Genomic DNA, 20075 nt, shown 5'->3' on the forward strand with positions numbered 1-20075 from the left:
CACATAACCCAGTATGCATACATTTGAACTTGAACTTTATTATCACAAGTGGGTTAAAAAGAACAATAAATCACCATCTTCATCGTCATCATCTTCATCGTCACTACCACCATCATCACAGTAATAACCCTGATGAAAACCCACCTTGATCGCACCACCCTGTGCAGTCTTCTGTCTGAACTCAAACCGATGACTAGAATGATCACTCCACCCATGCTGAATATCAAGTGGACATTCCTCGGACTCAAGCTCTATATCAATACCTAATGGGAAAAGGAAAAAAACAAAAACGAATGAGGTGCATCACTTCACAGAAAATGTTTTAACTTCCGTTAAAAAAAAAATGAACCTGCCGTTATCTCTGTCATAATACGCAGAGATGATTGTGGTATGTAAAGCATTGCGATGATTTAATCAAAGAGAAATCTGTTTTTAACATCATCTGCGTCATCTCACCCTTGTCTTTCCCATGTATGGTAGCTTGTAGGACCCGATACAGTCTTGGGTCCTCAATGAGGTCTAGTTGATTCAGGCATAGACCCATCAAGTCTTGAGTTGTTGATTCCTCCGTCAATTTCACTACCAGTGTCTTTGATCCACTCCCTGGTAACGCAGAAAAGAATAAAGACAATGATGATCATATATATATATATATATATATATATATATATATATATATATATATATATACATGTAGGTATACCGGTACTCTCTTTTTGTTACAAAATTTTGATACTTCAGTCAAACTTATTTTTTGTCTGTACACATACAGGCTGTAGATGCAACATAATGACCAAGAGTAGTCTGTCCTGATTTTGGTACATTGACTGTATCAACAACCATTTCGAAAACATCACTACATGTACATTTATAATTATACAATACAATTTACAAGTTCAAGCACACCACAATAAAAACATGAGCCCATAATTGAGGGAAAGTTGAGGGAAAGATAGCATAAAAACTGTATAACTACTGTAACACTAAACAGTATATAGCCATAAAAATGAATGCATCCGTAACTGCAATTTTTAAGCGCTGAACAAGGGAAGTATTGAACTAAGTAGCGGACAAGAATAAATGCACTGTACTGTAAGTCCAAAAGAATATAAATTATAAAATCATAAATAAATGAATAAATGAATGAATGTAAACAAAATTGATCAAAAAGGAGTATTTCAACCTAACGATTAAAAGATTTATAGTGTGTACCTGTTTGTCCGACATCTGTCCATACATGAATGGTGTTGCTGTCCCTGGGACTCTTCTTCCAATTAGATGGAGAAATCGCTTCCTTCAGCTTAAAAAGACTGAAAATACAAGGAGGAATAAAAGTGATTCTTACCATTACAAAAAAAAAATAGCACTTAACTTTGCATATCAACAGATTGTGAAAACATTTTAATCAGTGACTTAATTTTAATGGATGTACCTGTATGCAATTTTGATTTCTGAAAATACATTGCTCTCATCACAGCATGCCATGGTACACTATCATAGAAAACTTCATCATACAGCAGTATATCTCTATACTAATTTAAGTTTATTGACTTGGAAAAGCTTTTAAAAGCAGACATGATAATCAGAGTTTTTACAATTAATTAAAATCAGAAGTTCAAGGACTTTGATTAAAAAATTAAATGACTCCTGAAGATCAACTGTTGTCTTTCAAAATGTGATGAAAAACATAAGAACTTATTCTGGCTTTCCTGGATATAATATCTTACCCTCCTTTTTTCTTCTTCTCCTCTTTCTCACTCCCAGAACTCCTACTGCTCTCACTCCTTGTTGGTTTCACATCTCGTCTCGGACTCTCCTTCTCTATTGGGAGCTCGGCTTCATGATCCTTCCTCCCTTTTGTGGAATCCTTCATGGCCCCGTGTTCAGTCCCATCTTTTGAAATATTTGCTGGGATCACTTCGCCTATGGAATCACTGGAAGCCTTTCTAGACAGGTCCTTTTTATCTACAGAGCTTTTCCTCGTAACTGGTTCTTTGGACGTGCCTTTCAGAACATTGCTCTTTTCAACAGATTCCTGTTTAACCACCTTAGGACTGTTGGTATCATTTTTGGAAGCATTATTATCTACAGACTTAACATCTCTTGAGATATTATTGACGATCATGGCCGATTTCAGAGCTTCATTACTCTGTTTTTTAATCATAACTTCGACTTCTTCTTCATCATCATCATCAAAGTCACTGAAATCCGATTCTTCGCTGTCTGTGTCGGCAGTTTTACCAGAGGGTACAACTTTCTCTGGTTGTTTACTTGCTTGGTTAGTAACAAGTTTTGCTTTCCTTTCAGTTTCTTTTATCTCTGCCAGAAGTTCCACTACTTCCTCCTCCTCCTCCTCTTCCTCTTCCTCACCACCTTCGTCCTCCCAATCATCATCAGAATCATCTGTGTCATCGGTGTCTTCATCGACTGCATCCATTCTCCCCATGACCTTCCTCTTAACGATCTTCACATCCTTCTCTTCTTCTTCTTCCTCCTCCTCCTCACCCTCCTCCTCCTTCAGTTGCTCGTTCTCTTCTCTACTATCATTCTTCTCCGGGCTCGAGAGGAGACTGTCCCGTTCTTCTGGAGGTAAGAGCTGGATGTCCTCTGGGTCATCGGACTGTAACACACTGACCGCTGCCATGTACTTCTGCTTCTCGTAACCACTGGTATGGCTGATCACACCTGGTGGTGATATAATGTAAAATCAGCCATCAATGGCATTTAGTAAAAAATAATTGTTATTATTAATTTTGATCTTCTTTTTCCCAGATAAGTTTCAATACATTAAATGGATCAATGTGAAGGTTAAGCCTCAGTGCCAGTGGTTCTACATATATGTGTAATGCAATAATCTTTCAAAAATTGAATAATTCATGGATGTAATTGAACAAAACTCACAATTTCATCCCATTATCAAATGTATGAGCTGCAACTGCTACAATATTTTTAATTTGTGAGAATGTTTTTCTTCTTTGTAACAAAAGGGTACTCCAAATAGGTCCAGACTTGCTTGCGTTGACTTTGTGACAAAATGGTATTTTTGTAAAAAGATTATTACATAAAGTAGTTGTTCGCTTGCCTAATACAAGCTAAAGATTATTTGATTTTTCAATTAGCTCTTCAATGTTGTTAACCATTAACCAATAATTTTCTTAATTTTTACAATTACAATTAGAATATTCAAGGAGTCAAGAACGGTTATGACCCGATCCTTGTTTTAGCTACATGTATAATATGATGATATAATAGTAATAATAATGTATTTATATAGCGCATTTTTCATATACGTGGTCAAATGCACTTTACAGTTATATTGTTAACAGAAGAGGTGAGTTTTTAGATATTTTTTGAAGGTATTGACAGGTTGTTGGTTAAAACGAGATATGGGTAGGTTATTCCGCAGTTTTGGAGCAGCAGTTGTGAGGGCTCTGCCATCAAGTGCGGGTTGCATCTTGGGAGATGGATGGTTCAGCGTGAAATATCACCCACTAGCAAAGATATCATGTTCAACTTACTCAGAACATCTTCTCTAGCAGTCGTGGAAGAAGGGTTGGTCAAGTCATACAAGGTTGACAAGATTTTCTCTCTCTCCAGTGAGGAATCTATATCCATCTCATCTGCAGAGAAGTAGGGAGAATTAAAAAAATAACATTAATAATCAACTCTTGTACTGAAAAGAACTGAAGGATCTGAACATTTTAGAAACACTAACATGGGGGGGGGGGTGTTAATTAAAAGAAAATCTTGTACTAAAGAGAATCACAAATCCTCTTAACAATCCCAAGATTGCAGTCCTTTATCTCTTATAACACAGTTCCAATTGATATCAATCACAAATAATGCAATTAATATCAAACCTTCATAAGACGGTGACAAGGTCTGCTTATTTTTCACCATTCGTTTTCGAGAGAAGGTAAGGATATCAAAACTTGGGAAGCCCTCAATGTAATTTATATCAATGATGAATAACAAACAATGGGATATATTTGAAGGATTTGATATATTATTTGAAGGATCACATAACACGAATAATTAAAAGAAAGTTCACTTTAATAGGACAAATGCCAAAAACTAATTGTTCCAATTTAGACTAGAATTACTCACCAAGCAAGGACATATCAATTTCCATCAGCTCTTTGCCAGTTATATCATGATCTATAAAAGAGGATGTGTGGGTGGGAATTAAAAAGTCAAGACAGAAAAGGAGACAGTGAGAAAGAGTGAGAAAGAGAGAAAAAGAGAGAGAGAGGGGGAGAGAGATAGAGAGAGAGAGGGGGATGGGGAGAAAGAGGGGGGGGGGGGGGAGAAAGAGGGGGGGGGGAGAAAGAGGGAGAGAGAAATGTGGGGGAGGGGAGAAAGAGGGAGAGGGAAAAGTGGGGGAAGGGAGAGCAAGGGAGAGAGATAGACACAGAGAGATAAAACAGAGAACGAGTGAGATTTTCTCTGTAACTTTGCAAGATGACTTTGAGCTTGATGACAAAGTTGGATAGAATCCAGTCTACACTGAGCTTACTTATTATTATGGCAACTTATCAAAACACTAACAGAGACCGAGGTAAATGCCCTTGCAAAATAAAATATAACTAAAGGTTTCTTTTAAATGTTTGCCATATGTTGAGCTTTCTTGCTTTGACAACTAAAATGTGACAATTTTGGCCAAGATACCCCAGATGGATGGAATCCAATGAAAAAGTGTCTACATGTAGTTTGAATATGACACTTTAATGTTTTCTCTTTTGAAAATTGCATCCCCCTTCTGTCTCAACCCCTCCCCCATTTTCTATCCCTCCCCCTCCCTCTCTCTCTCTCTGTATACACCTTAGGTATGTTTCTCTGCTGGTTACAAGAACTACTGTCCAGCACATATTAATCAATTATACCAATTTTGCCTGTCATGCACTTCTATTTTGACAACCTAACAACAAAATCTGATGCAAGCCGTTTACTAACAAATTTGGCACTAGATACCTAAGGTGAATTGAAGCCAACTTATAAATATTCACAGTGTCTTCTTTCGATTCCACGTCTTACATTTGTTTTGCTATGCACTATTAGTGTGGAAACTTACCAAGAAAGTTTGAAGCTAGTTTCCTTTAAAGATAGATGGAGTTAGTTTAAATGAGGTAAAGAAGTGTCTTATCCAGTTTTCACACCTTACTCTTTGTTTTGCTTTGCACTATTGATGTGGAAACAAAATTTTGCACTACTTGTCATAGGTTAATAAATCGTATGCCAACAATTAAGAAGTGATTCCGTTTTCAAATCTTATACTTATGTATTCATACCTTATCACTGTGGAAACTTAATACCATAAAAGCTTTTGATCTTCTGGTCGGTTGGAATTCGACCGAGGTATAATATCATCACACCATAGGTACTTGTATGTCTTCACCAGCTTGAGATTGCCAAATAGCCCTCTATTTCTGATTTGGGAAATTTGCCCAAAGTTACAAATCGCATCTTCATCAGCTCGTGCATAGTGTGAGTCTTAGTGCTGGTAAGGACGCACCGGACAAATAGCAGGATATTTTGCATACTAGCCCAAGATATCTTGGGATTATTGTATTGGACAAAAATTTCCCGCTTATTGCAACTGCGGGCTGATGAAAACACAAATGTGCTGGATAATTTGTGATCGGGATAGTTAAAATAGCGGGTTATTTGGCAATTTCGAGCTGATGAAGTCGGCCTAATGTGTAAACATGGCTTTATTGCACTAACTTACCAATGAAGTTTTGAGCTAGATGCCCCAGGTGTATGGAATCCAACCAATGTATGATATCTCTCTCAGTCCATTTAGACACTTTCTTCTTGCTGAATGGCAGGTTTGATAGTGGAATCGTATGCTCCGGGCTTGCTTCTGTTACAGATTAATTTAAGGAAGGATAAGAAAGAAAAATAAATGAAAATGGAAGAATGAACTTTCAGAAGAAAAATGCAATGTTACGAAAACTGTTAAGTAAGTGAACTCAACAATCCAACGTTAAGTTATGTTATAAAAAAGGTAATGTTCAATTTGTTTGCTACGATTTTTTTATAGAATTGCTTTGCAATTCATTTTGATTTAGTGAAATTTGATCTGTTAGAAATAGGGTTGAGAAGTGATTGAACTATGGGATGCAGACAAAAAGTGATTTGAGTAACATAATTTTGTTTTTCATCTAAAAAGGATGTTTTTTATTTTGAAAAAGATTGTTACTTTTATGAAGACAATCATCAACTCAAAACAGTGAATACGAAGAAAAGAATCACAATAAAGTCAAAGTGATGAGATGACACCAGAATAAAGTATTACCGGTACATTATTCTGTGTAGCCAAGACTTTGAATATTATCAGTCGGTATAGAGTTAGTTCGGCAATTTGACTGGATAAAACTTAAGGACTTACCGAAAGATGAATTTGTCTTGCTCCCTCTATCATCAGAGAGTTGACCTCGGCTCAGTCCACTGCCCGACCCTGATGACTTCACAGAGCCTCCACTCAAAATGGACGACAAGTCACTGTCCTGTCGTTTCCTCTGCTCCTTCACTTTCTCCTTCTTTTCTCCATCCTCCTCCTTCCCATCGTTCTGTCTATCAGGAGCTTTGTCTTTGACGGACGACGTCATGGAGGGTTTAGGGCCGCTCTTGAGGGCCGACAGCGAAGGTGATTTGGGAAGGTCTGGGAAGAGATCATCCTCATCGGATGTGTCACCGAAGTGTACTGAGCTAGATTCATCTTCTTCTTCACTTGGTTCAGCTTCCTATAAACAATAAATGCACATCATAAGTTATAAAATCTATAGATGATCTACAACATGATAGTGAAAAAGTATATATGTTACATTTTTGGTATGATCCTTGAGAGAGAGAGAGAGAGGGACATAAACAGGGAGAGAGAGAGAGAGAGAGAGAGAGAGAGAGGGGGGGGGGGGGGTGGGGGGGGGGGCAAAAAGATGTAAGAGATAGACAAACAGAATAAGAGAGGTAGAGAGACAGAGAAAGATACAGAAGGAGTCAGAGACAGATAGAGGTAAATACATTTGTTTGAAAGGTGAGAACGTCATGATAAGTTTATTAAAGATGGGATTATCAATATCCCATGAAGCTAGAAGAGGTAAAAAAAACATAGTTTTGGTAGACATTTCTACCTGTGCATACTAGAATATAATCCTTACACAGGTTAAAAAAAAACATGTCAGGGCAGAAATGAGAGACTGAGAGAAGGGGGGGGGGGTGTTAAGACCAAGGAATGAAAATAAGATATGAAATAAGTAGGAAAAGAGAAAAGAAAGATAGAGTAAATGCACAAATTAGTGAGAGAACTAAACAGAGACAGAGATCATGGGAGAGAGGGACATAAACAGAGAAAGAGAGAGAGAGAGAGGGACATAAACAGGGAGAGAGAGAGAGAGACGGGGTTGGGGGGGGGGCAAAAAGAAGTAAGAGATAGACAAACAGAATAAGAGAGGTAGAGAGATAGAGAAAGATACAGAAGGAGTCAGAGACAGATAGAGGCATTTAAACAGTGAAAGACATTACAAAATGAAACAGATTTGAGAGATCAAGAGCCACACACTGATCCCTTCAAAAGAAGTTTGGAGCTCCATCCATTTAGAGCCCTTATCCATCAACACAAGTGCATGCACATGTACACTCATCTCTAATCCCTTTCCTTTAATTAGATATGGCTAAGAATATGACATTCATGACAAGGCAGTGGACTAAAAATACCTTGCTTTTAAGAACCCCTGTCATAGAGACTGCTTAGGCCGGGCCTAAAGATGACAATCCCAGTAATCTATGATACATGATTCATTCGCTGTCTGCCAATGTCAACCGATTAGTAAAGAGACATTAGATATTGACTTATTTAAAGGAGCATGCAGTTCTGGTTTAAATTAGGAAACATTATTGTAAATGAATACAGCAAATCTACATGTAGATTGAATCTTCTGGACTACAACTAAACAATATTTGCCACATGAATATGATAGACAAAGTACATCTAAATCAGGCTGATCAATCCTTTAATGTATGATGGAGCATTTCAGTTGATGGGATTTTTAAGCAATCTTTTGTAGACGTTTGCAATTTATTAGTAAAAAAAAAAACACAATTTATTCTACAATATACTTTTGAGAATGAGCTTTAGCCAGTTCTTTCTAAAAGTCATTTCCATTTACCAGTACATGAAGGGTATAGTTTAATTTGAATTATAATAATAGGTCTTTCCACAAAGCTAAGGGAAAAAGGATAAACTCACTGACTTTCTTTCAAAATCACTCCTTCAACAGTGATGATAATTTTGAGATAGTTGAATCACAGTATGAATAGATTTGTTCTTATTCTTCTAGAAAAGTCAATGTAACTGACATGAAATTTGACCTTACAAAACAATGAACAAGTTTCCTTCAACCTTGCAACAGTACTTAACAAAAAATATACTCCCAAAAAGGCAAAAATAGATACAAATTTCAATATTGCTTCCACGGCAAAAGGCCCATTTACACAGCCAAAACACCATTTAGAAAAATTATTGAATTTTTTTTTACTGCCATTTACACTACTGGGGAAAACCCGTTAAAAACACATTTGTATGTTTATATTCTGCTTCTTTGGTGAGTAGTGCGCATGCACGTCTTGTCACTGCTCAGCATGCAATTGCACAAAAGCGAGGAGAGTCACGTCACCAAAGAACAGAATCATCCGAAGATTTTTAGAGAGCAGGCATTAATTATTTACTCTGCATAAATCAGTAAAATTTCTGCCTGCGTTTAAAAAAAATACACACTCCAGAGCTGGATTTTTCAATTTCAGTTTTTTGTTGTGTTTGCCGAAAAAACAACAGAATGTGAGAAATGTTGATGATTTTTGCTTGCAGTGTAAATGCAGCTTAATGTATGCCTTAATGTAAAATTGCACCTTTAATTAAAGCTTGCATCAAGCATGTGTGAGAATGAGGATAACAGTGATGATTGAGGAAGGCTTTCTTTCAAGAGGAATTTGGTTAAATCAAGGACAAAGCTTCTGAATTCTTATACTTCCTTTCACACAACATCTTCTCTTACAATCTTGCTCTTTGCATCTACTCTTTAGAAGGACTTGTTGTTAGAACAAGGAAGTACACTATTCTCTGCTTAAATGTGTAAACCATGACTAGAATCACTATGATAGTCTGTCAGCGTATAAACAAGGGCTAGTAGTAGGAATCTGATATCATATAAACAATTTTTTTTTTTTTTTAAACAGACAAAACAGAAGAAGATGAAGAGCAAGATGAAGGAGGAAGAAAAAGAAAAAAAAGAAGAAAAAAAGAAGAGAACAAATGAGCAACCAGAATTGGATCAAAATGTTGAAATCTTATGACATATTACAAAGTAACGAAGCAGGCCCTTTCCTTGTTTTATCCGTCATACATTTATGTCAAGACTCAAAACACTATTCTTGTTCTTATTTATCCCACTACACATATTTGCACAACAAAGGTTACCTGAGCATTTGAATCTTGCAAAAGCTCTTGCTTGAGGTTTGTGATTTCTCTCAAGAGTTGTTTTCTGAGGTCACCTTCCTCAACTTCCAAGTCAACTGAAAAAATAGGGAATGAACAAATCAAAATAATAAATGGATGCTGAATACATGTACTTCATATTTAATTCACATTATCTACAACTGGTATGTACAATATTTCCTATCATATTTGAAGGGTAAAGCAGAAGTAAAAGTGCTGGCAAAATAAAAGAACAAAATACTGGCAGATATCTTTACATGTACATGCACTACATGGTCAATGCTGACTTACCAATAAATATGCTTCATATAAAGTAAAGCAAAATTTTGGGTATATTTTTCCTACTTTATATCAGTCACTCATTGAAAACATTTTATGACGGAATTCAAAATTTATAATATTCTTGTTTTGAATCTTGATCTACAAGAGAATAACAAAATCACTGCATTGTATGAACTGATTATATATATAATCTAAAAACTAAAAATATTCAAAGATGAAAAAAGAGGAATGGAAAGTGTGTGAAACAGGGTGCATATAACTTGATAGGCTTACAATAAAAAAACAGTTGAAGAACAAAAAGGTTAAATAAATCAAAGGTTAAATAAATCAAAGATTAATAAAATCCATAAGTAGTTAAAATAAAGTATGAAAACAGATTAACAGCACTTTGCTATAAATAACAATCATCAAACAGGCATCTATCAGACCTGTCAGATAATAAGCTGTTCTCATTAAAATTTGTTTCTGGAGTTTTTGTTTATCAAGGCCTTATTACTAATAAATCCATGTTTAACAAACAATATTTACAATAATTAGATTTACTCTAATAAGAGTATAGTTTCCTGCTCCTCCTTAACATTTCCTTTCCAATTATTCATTCTTACACCCCATATGAGAATTCTTAAAAATAGTCAATACCAAGATCACTTACATGTATATTTCTTCTGAGTCATGACTTTGCCTTTGTTTGTCCCAATTAGTGAACTTTGAGGAACTTTCATTTATTTCTTAATGCAAATTTTCATGATTCAATGAAATAAATTAAGAAAAAAAAAAACAATGTTAATATACATGTATGAATAACCTTCATCTACACGATTTACCAATCCTATAATTCTAAATTCTTCCCAAATATATATATTTGATGAATTTCACTACATCAGCCAGCCAAAAGTTGTTATGAAATCGGAAGAAAATCAATTGAGGTCTGTCTTAAAGAGAAAAATATTTAAAGAACAAAAAAGGAAAACATTTAGGAAATACTTAAAATCAAGTAGAAGAAAGCATACTTTTTAATAAGAGTATGAAGGAAAACACAATGTAAAAGTAATCTCAATACTTACCAAGATCATTTTCAGTTACTTGGGATATATAATCTCCATCAATATCACAACCTATAACATGAATTAATGGGAAACAAAATACGGAATGAGATTCTAAGAAAATTAGGTAAACAAGAAAAAATCCCCCTTAAAATTAAAAAAAAAGAAACCACCCCCTTAAAAAAAATTTAAAAAAAACCACCCCCCAAAAAAACAAAAAACAACACACACCATGAACACTTATTGTATTAGAAACATTAAAAATATTCTGAAAGAGAGTGCTCAGAATACACAAAGAGAAAAAGAGAGGTGGAGGGAGGTGGAGAGAGGGAAGTCTTCTACTGAATTTATAGATACATGTATAAGGCTGGCATACACTGATAATCAAAATCCAAAACTAAAGTATGTAATTAAATCTAGACTATGTACAAACAAATAATTTTGTTGTACACCCAGTTAAGAAATGACTTCCATACAGCAAAATTCACGAGCATGGCAATTACAACAAGAAATAATTGATTTGGGAAGTATCTCATTTACTTCTGTAAGGCTTCAATGCAAAAGGTGAAGGATTACCTGACCTGGAAATTGAAAAATAGGGTAAACCTGGGCAGAAAAATTCAATGACCTGAATTACAGTAAACCCATGGGTACAAAAAGATTTAGGTCATTATAACTTGCACTGACTTAAAAAGGTAACTGTAATCATAGCTGCTCAATGTGGGGAGGAGGGGGAGGGGGGGGGGGGCATACAAGAGTACATGTAGGAGGAAAAGAAGGGTTCACTGAAATTTGCTGGTACTTTGCAAAAATTACAAGGTCAAGTAACTCAAATTGTATCTGAACAATCTTTAGTACTACAGCATACAATATACATGAAAGCTGATTTCAAATAACCATCTTCAGACTCTAGGCATATACATGTACATACATGTACAGTATGTCAATGAATCTTATAATATGATTACAACTAATTATCTACAACATCTTTGCATTGGAAAACAATTTTTTTCAATCTATCTCCTATGCCATACCATAGAGAAAAAAAACATTCAAATACTTGCCCATGGGACAAGTACATTTAACTAAAGAAATCAAATATATTCTACTTACTTTCCGCTACAATATAATCAATGTATTGCACAGTCTTTTAATATCGACATTCAATGCATATTGCATGACACATTATCAAGGTACATTTTGCATAAATAGCAAAATGACTAAGAAAACACAGTGACTTCAATTCTCCCTGCATGGTTAGTCATTGTTAACACACTTAAAAGAAGAAATAATAATAATAACAAATAAAAGTAAATTTCTCACTTCAATATATGTCATTGATAATCATTATCTTAAAGGGATCCGGTAACTTTGTCTCAGATTCTGAAACAAAATTCTGGATTTAGCTCATGATGCAATGATAAATATAAAACTTTAGGTCAGTCAGGAAACCCATGACTTTTACAAGCCGATCGCCTGTCTGATTATCAAGATATTTATGATTGGAATTACAAATTTTGAAAACCGTTCGCCTGACGGTTTTCATAACACTACAGTCTATTGGGGAAAATGAGTATGGTAAAACCGGTCACTCAAAGATTTTTACTTTTTTGAGGCACTTCTTGATCATTTTGAAGCGAATTTTTTTTAGGGCTTCAATATTACACCATATCACAAACACTGATAACATGTAGGGCCGTGTATCTCAGATTTAACATTGTTAAACGATCCCTTTAAAACATTCTTATGTGCTTGTAACAAGTATTTCAGGATAGATCGATGTATAATCTGATCACTTTGACTATCACTTGAAAATCCTTCAGATGATAAAAATCATTTGTCGTATAAACCATTACAAATCTTTTTCTTTTAATATCTCCACCATGACACATGCTCTAAAGCTGAGCTTCTGAGACTTAAAGTATTAGTATTAGGTTAGGAAACGGAAGCCAACGAGACAGACAAAATACAATGTACATGCATGCAATTTGTGAATATAACACACAAATAGTTGGTACATTCCAATACATGAACAAACATGTACTGTATATATTAAAGTGACTATTTATTGTTTTGTTAAAGAAAAGATGTTTTCAGTTTTTAAATTGTGCATCAGAATCTGTTGATTTTGTTCAGAGTGTGTCCTCATTTAAGAATTAAGAGGGTAAGTACAAAATGTAAGTTGCTAAACCTGAAATGATTGAAAATGAGTAACATGCACATACATGTGCGTTGGAAACTTGGAATGACCCCTACATGTACATCATCTACTTTTAATACCCTACTGCCTGCAAGAAGTTCATTATCAAGGTTCATATTCGATGATAAATGCAACTTCATTGTTTCCTCAAATATTAAGACTGTATGTTGGTCTTTTTGTTGTAAAGATATTTCAAACATATCCACCACGTAAGGTGCTCAAGGCGCTACAATATTACCCCGGCTCTGCTAGGTTTCTGTATCAGTGCTCGCAACATTCGAGGAATTCCTTCCTGCCAGTACCCATTAAACACCTGGGTGGAGAGTGGCAAATGTAGATAAATGTCTTGCCAAAGGACATTAGTGCTATTCGTGGACACATCGGTTATGCATTGAATATTTCATACGCAGATGACACCAGACGGCCAACTTGTTCCAGCCCTACAGGACCCCGAACACAGAAATGATATGAACCACAAAGTACTACACCAAAAACTTAATAATTTGTGTACATTGTAAAAAGACAAAAGTATGAATACCTTGAAAGATATCAGCAAAGTACTCCAGGTCACTGTCATTCAACCATTGAAGAATCTCCCCTTCAGACCAATCCTCAAGAGGTTTGGACGGATGACTGCTCCTGTCTGCTCTCCTTGAAACATCATTTGATTCTGCTGCACCAGCAAAGTCCACATCTATTCCTTCAGCACTGGGGGCAGTTAGTCTGGAAACATTAGATATTTCGGACGCAGAGGATCCTGGACGACCACCCTGCTTCGGGACCCCGTATCCAGGAGGTGGGGTGTAGGTGGCACGCAAGGAGGGGTGATCGGACTTACTGGTCTGTGATGTCAGGCGGCTATGGTCTGGAGGCACACGCAGCGAGTACTCTGGGGGTGGCAAGGATTGCACAAACTGGGACGTAATCTGGTTGGAGTTGTTGCTTGGGGATGGAGATGCTGAGCCGTTAGAGACGAGCGAGGTGAGAGAGTTTGCCACAGGGGCTCGGTCTGTGACTGAGTGTGGGGAGTTACTCCCCAATGTCTGACTGTCGCTGAGGATATCAGTTTTGCCATTCTTGTTCCCCTTCTTTGCTTTGGGCGAACCCTTGAGGAGGTTGTTAAGTGATGAGAATCCTCCGGAGGACGATGACGAAGTGTCCTTTTTGTTTTCCTTCTTCTTTTTCTTCCAGCCAAACATGATGGATTATAGAGGACTAATCCTAACACAAGGTATTGCAGTAGACAGGACGGTTCACATGGTTTAGTGCAGCTGTGGAGAGACCACCGTCGTAATGTACCTGGAAAAAGCAATGGACAGAACTTGCGTAATAAGTGACTCGATCTTCATGAAAACATAACAAACACTAACAGAGCGATCAGGTAGTGAGAGAGGAAGAGATAAAGCAGCCAAGTAGAAAGGGAGGGAGAGAGGGAGAAAGACAAATTAGTCAGACTGCAGTACATCGAGAGAGGGCTGGAAGAATGACAAAACAGGTGGTGAGAGACAGAGAGAGAAACACAGAGAGAGAGAGAGAGAGAGAGAGAGAGAGGGAGAGAGAGAGAGAGAGAGAGGGGGGGGGGGGATGGATAGAAAGACAAGGGGTTAGCGAAATAGGTGAATATCTGAGAATATAGCAATTAAATTGTTGCTTAATCATGTCATAAAGGCAAATGCAGGAAATGATAAGGCTGTGTTGGCACTCTTGTTCAATAATACTTGGTATACCAGAAATAAATAAATCTCATAAAACGATATGACAGCTCTATGAAACACTACCAAAATTACTTTGTATGTGTGTGACTGTGTGCTGTGTGAAAGTGTGTTCTTACTCTTCTACATACACTGTATGTCTTTGTTGTTTATGTTTTTTCTTAAGAAAAGTATTACCATATTTTGCTGTCCAAATTGTAATTTTCATTTTCATGTGTAAAGTTGACTCTGTGCTTTGCTCTGTGCAGAATGCATGAAATAATAAAGACATAACTTTTTTCCTTCTGAAGAGAGCAGCAAAAATGCAGTATGACAAATGTAGCGGCAGCAATGTAGTTGTGCAAAATAGGTAACGATTTGCACATTTTTGATTAAATGCTTTAAGGTAGCAACAATACTCTTGTATTTCACAATCTATAAAATTACAAAATGTTTTTAGCAACTCTGAAATGTTCACTAATCACTAGACTAGACCTATTCAAAATTTCACTAAATAATGCCCTCACCTCAGAACCTAGACAGCAATAACCATCTGATTTGGGTCATTTCTTTAATAAAACTGACATTTGTTGTCATTCCCCAATACAGATGGCAACCCAGAGATCTCGTACCGTGGGGGTAAATTAGAGCCACAGCGTAACAGCTTTTCGTTCCCTTACCTACAAGAACCACATCGCCAACACAAAGGCAAAAGTTGGAGCCCGCAACAGCATCCTCAAGAAGCTAGCCAACACCAACTGGGGGACTGATGCCAGAACAATCCGGACGACAGCCCTCGCGCTTTGCTTCTCTGCTGCGGAGTATGCATCACCAGTATGGAGTAGGTCGGCCCATGCACCCAAGATTGACCCAGCTCTAAATTCATCTTGCAGAGCGATCACTGGATGCCTAAGGCCAACTAAAGTAGAAGACATCTACCTGCTCTGCGGTATTGCCCCTCCACACGTCAGAAGGTTGGTCTTGTCCCAGAAAGAAAAGGACAAACAAGAAAACAATCCACTCCACCCACTCTTCGAACAACAGCCAGTGGGCAAGCGGCTCAAATCCAGACACAGCTTTCTGCACTCGGTAGAGCCTCTTAATACTAGCCCTCACAACCAAAGGATGACTTTGTGGTCTAACCACCTTCAGACAACTCCACATAAACTCTCCCTCAGCCCGAAGGAATCCCTCGCAACCGGCTCCAGTGAGACTTGGCCTACCTGGCTTAGCCTCAACCGCCTAAGAACTGGCTACGGTCGATGCAGAGTCCTAATGCAGAGGTGGGGTCTAGGAGACGAACAAACGGCATGTGAATGCGGCCAGGAACAGACAATGGAACACCTGCTAGTCTGCCCACTCCTGCCAGAGCCATGCACCCAAGATGACCTGGAAGCCGTTAATTTCCGTGCCAAAGCCTGTGTGGACCACTGGACGGGACTTGTGTAGTGACTCGATAAGAAGAAGAAGCTTTTCGTTACCGACATTTCTCCCCCGATTTTCTTTATTTAGATCTAATTTCCTGATTTCTAAATCAGATGTAAATTAGGTCAGTCTATATATCTCCTAATTACAGTTTTCAAAATTTGCTAACCTATTATAGAATGTGAAATTTTCGGACTTACTTATATGAATTATCCAATTTGTTCCTCAGAACCGCGAAGCACTTACGTTCATGCATTCGAAATATTACCCGGCGGCCGATATATTTCCGGGTCCACCTACCAAAACATAGCCAATGGCCAATCAGAGCACTCGTTTCGTGGGAGTTCGTTGGTCAAGCCGGGCCAACTCGTATGTACTACGGTAGCTATTGGACGTTCGAAAAGAAAAAATTAATATTCATCAACTAAAACCAAGACGGATAATGTTGACGACGAGACTTTCTCGGATTAATCATTAATTTAGGATCTAAATGAGCAAGCTATCGTAAGTCAAATAAGCTATATACATGTAGTCTATATGTTATTTTTAATTAGACTCTAATTATTGTCATATTGTTGCATGTGTGAGGATGTAAAGAGTGAAAATCTCGTAGCATATCTCATTCATCGCGGTCCTGCCGAACCGAACTATTGGTTCCGTACAGTCCCGATAGGACAATCTTCAGTCTCTATAATCGGAGGTCTAGTGGAGCCAGACGTAGTCTCAGTGGAACAACCGACGATTAGAGAGACTGAAGTTTTCGGTCTACTCAGAACCATACATTATAACTTAGATCATCTATAAGAGTTCATCTTTTGTTAAATTCTAGTATATAAAATTAAAATTGCATAAGAGGGCTCAAGAGAATCAAGAAACATTTGTCTTTACATGTACTGTACAATGTATGTAGGCTAGAAGATGTAAATTATTACAAGTTATTGGAATGAAAGTTACATTCTTCTAGACTAGAGTCCTGTGTACATTATTTATAGCAGGAAACATTTCAACACCAACTTTCTTCATATGTCTTAATTTGTTCTTGTTCTACTGATTAATATTAAAACAAGTTTATTTATAATACACTAGAAAAATTGGTCATTAGATCTAGATCTAGATTAGAACTGATCTTGACAATCTACTTATCTACATAGGTCTAGTAGTAGTACATGTAGACCTAGATCTACACTCACTCAGACACTTCTATTCTAACTTCTCATCACAACATCACGACATATCACAGTCATCGGCTCACATAGTATTAAACTACTGGAATACAGGTTTAAAAGGTAGACGTTTGTTTATAACATGCTCGAGGAAGAGTAAAAGAAAATATCGGTGTTATTTTGTGTCTTTTGAGACAGTCCTCCGACAATTCTTTGATTTTTAGATTATTGACAGGCTGCAGCGCGCAGCAACACGTACCGGTACTCACGTTGAAAGAAACGACTCGGACTGAGCACAAGAGAGTCAAGACATCGTCGCACTCCCAAATTCCGTGTATGGTTTATGTCAAACGAAAATAAGACTAAAATACAGAAAATAAACTCAACAAGTTATTTCGTGTAAACACTTACATTTGATTTCTAATTCTCTTGGTGGTTTGACAATGAAAACTGCACCATCTTTCTAAATTCAAATCAAAATACGAATCCGTGTGTTCCTAAGCATCCGTAAACAATTTCGTCGCTTTGAAAATTTAATGCAAATTGATCGCGATATCGATATCAGCTGACCAATTACGCACGGTCAGTCAGTGCAGTGTACTTCATTGTAAATGAGGCAATAATTAGGCGGATATAGTAATGGGTCTAATACTAAATCCACATACCAAATGACTTAGTTGCGTATCTACTGCCATGCCACTAAGCGAAAACTTACACACACATACTATTTTTAATACATACATGTGTTTAATGCTTCAAACCGATCACCAACAAAATTAAATCCACTTGTTTTGTTTAGCATGGAAACCGTGGATGTATTCATTAACCAGGGCATGTGAGTTCCCTGATTAAACCTATTTGAGTGTTGTCAATTGGGGCAGGGAGGTGGGAAGACACCTCCCTGATTGGGGGAAGCCTCAGTCGATCAAGCTACATGTATATGGGCGTCACGAACATTTTTGTACAAAAAGTAGACCATGTTTAAAAAAAAAATTGTATTCTGTAAGTATCTAAATATACTTGAACATGTACCTTTTTTTATACTTCGGGTTGTTGATTTTTAACCATTTAGGCCTATATGACAAACTGGGGAAAAACGTAATAGTCTCAGGATTCACTGCACCGGGGGCGCATATTTTTTTTACACAACTGTTTAGCCACTTCAGTCAAATATACTGTACAAACGACTAGAGACAGAGTCTAGCATTACCCTTAGCAGTTTTGTTGGATTGCTGGAGTTGTACATGACTTGTGTACATACTCGTTATTTGTTTCGGGTTATCTATCCTCTCTTCTCTTTCATTATGCATTTTTGTGTTCTCCTTCAATCTATCCTCTTCTCTTTTGCCATGTATTTTTTTTAAATCTTCAATCTATCCTTTTTCTCCTTCGTTAATTTACTTTGTTTTAATTCCCTTCAATCTATATCCCCCAGTTCTCTTTCGTTATGTATTTCTTTTGTTCTCTTTTATTCTAACCTCTTCTCTTTTGTTTTATGTATTTCTTTGTATCTCCTTCAATCTATCCTTTTCTCCTTCGTCATGCATCTAGTTCTTTGTTTTAATATGATAGATTCCCTTTCTCCTTCTTTATGTATTTCCCTGTTTTTCCTTAGTCTAGATCTATGATCCTCTTAGCTCTTCAATTATGTATTTCTATGTTCTTCCTTTGACTTATCCTCTTCTCTTTCCTTACGTATTTCCTTGTTTTTCCTTCTCCATATCCTCTCCACTATCCGTGTTTTCCCCTTTCTATCATCTTCCCTTCCCTGGGTGTATGTGCTTGCACACAGTGCGCTGACGACCTAGACTCTTTCACCAGAGCACTTCTTGGAATTTTTTCGCGAAAATGGCTAAACAGTTGTGTAAAAAAAATATGCGCGCACCGGGGGCGTTCAAATTCAATTCAAATCATTTCAATTCAAATCATTTATTTCAAAATTCCAACATCAATTAAAACAATATATATATGAAGAGTCAATAGGCAATAAAAAAAACATTATTAAACAATGACATTTCAAGGTGAAGAAAGTGGAAAAGTAGACCGTAATATATAATTCGGTAATGACAGACTATACATTAAAAAACATAAGTGGATAAATGGAAAATGGTGAACACAATGTCAATGAAAGCTATGTTTGTGGCTCGTTAGAGTGTGTATACCTGTAGTTTATGTATAATTATGTGTGTTTTTACATTATTATTATTATTATTATAACATTTATAGAACAAACAATAATTAAATAAAAACATAAAATATGAGAACATGAGAACATGAATATAAACAAACATATATAAGAGCACTCCCAGCATGGTATCTTCCACAAGATAATTAAAAAAGAGATATCTAACAAATTAAAAGTAATCAATATGAACAAATTAAACGTTTCTTATATTGCCTCTTGAATGTATTATCAAATGAAACATTGTATGGGTTACAATTTACATTATTCCAAAGAACCGGACCCAAATGTCTCAGAGACTATCTTTATCCATTCATGAATGAACCTGCATTCAATCAGCAGATGTATGAGATTTATTGTATTATTACCAACGCTCCTTCTCCCCCTTCCCTTTTCTTCTCTGCAAGTCACTCTTTTTTATTTTTATCTTTATTGTTGTATCTATTAAAGTTGAGGGCTGCGGGCCGCAGACGTCAAGCTTCTTTGCTTATTTCTGTAGCCCTTCTGCATCTAATATATGTTAATTATACATTCAATATATTTGTTTAATTTCGTTTATTATCAGTACAAAATTATATACACTTAACATATAGTAT

At 36.6% G+C, this 20075-nt stretch overlaps 1 protein-coding gene across 3 annotated transcripts in view; it reads right to left on the minus strand.

The window, feature by feature from the left end:
• Positions 1-17865, minus strand: part of LOC589102 — a 32607-nt gene extending 14742 nt beyond the window's left edge. For 2 of the 3 annotated variants that reach the window (XM_030991786.1, XM_030991784.1), the window contains exons 1-12: positions 17709-17865; positions 13557-14317; positions 10840-10890; positions 9476-9570; positions 6392-6746; positions 5729-5863; positions 4108-4158; positions 3519-3620; positions 1728-2685; positions 1213-1310; positions 457-603; positions 145-263 (exon numbers count right to left, since the gene is read on the minus strand). In XM_030991786.1, coding sequence (XP_030847646.1) covers positions 145-263; positions 457-603; positions 1213-1310; positions 1728-2685; positions 3519-3620; positions 4108-4158; positions 5729-5863; positions 6392-6746; positions 9476-9570; positions 10840-10890; positions 13557-14217 — 2772 coding nt within the window. In that variant the 5' untranslated portion in view covers positions 14218-14317; positions 17709-17865. The other variant, XM_030991785.1, reaches the window with a different exon arrangement.
• Positions 17866-20075: the final 2210 nt, after the last annotated feature.

The sequence above is a fragment of the Strongylocentrotus purpuratus genome, unplaced genomic scaffold, assembly GCF_000002235.5.
Source record: "Strongylocentrotus purpuratus isolate Spur 01 unplaced genomic scaffold, Spur_5.0 spur5_scaffold_2, whole genome shotgun sequence".
Lineage (NCBI taxonomy): Eukaryota > Metazoa > Echinodermata > Echinoidea > Camarodonta > Strongylocentrotidae > Strongylocentrotus > Strongylocentrotus purpuratus.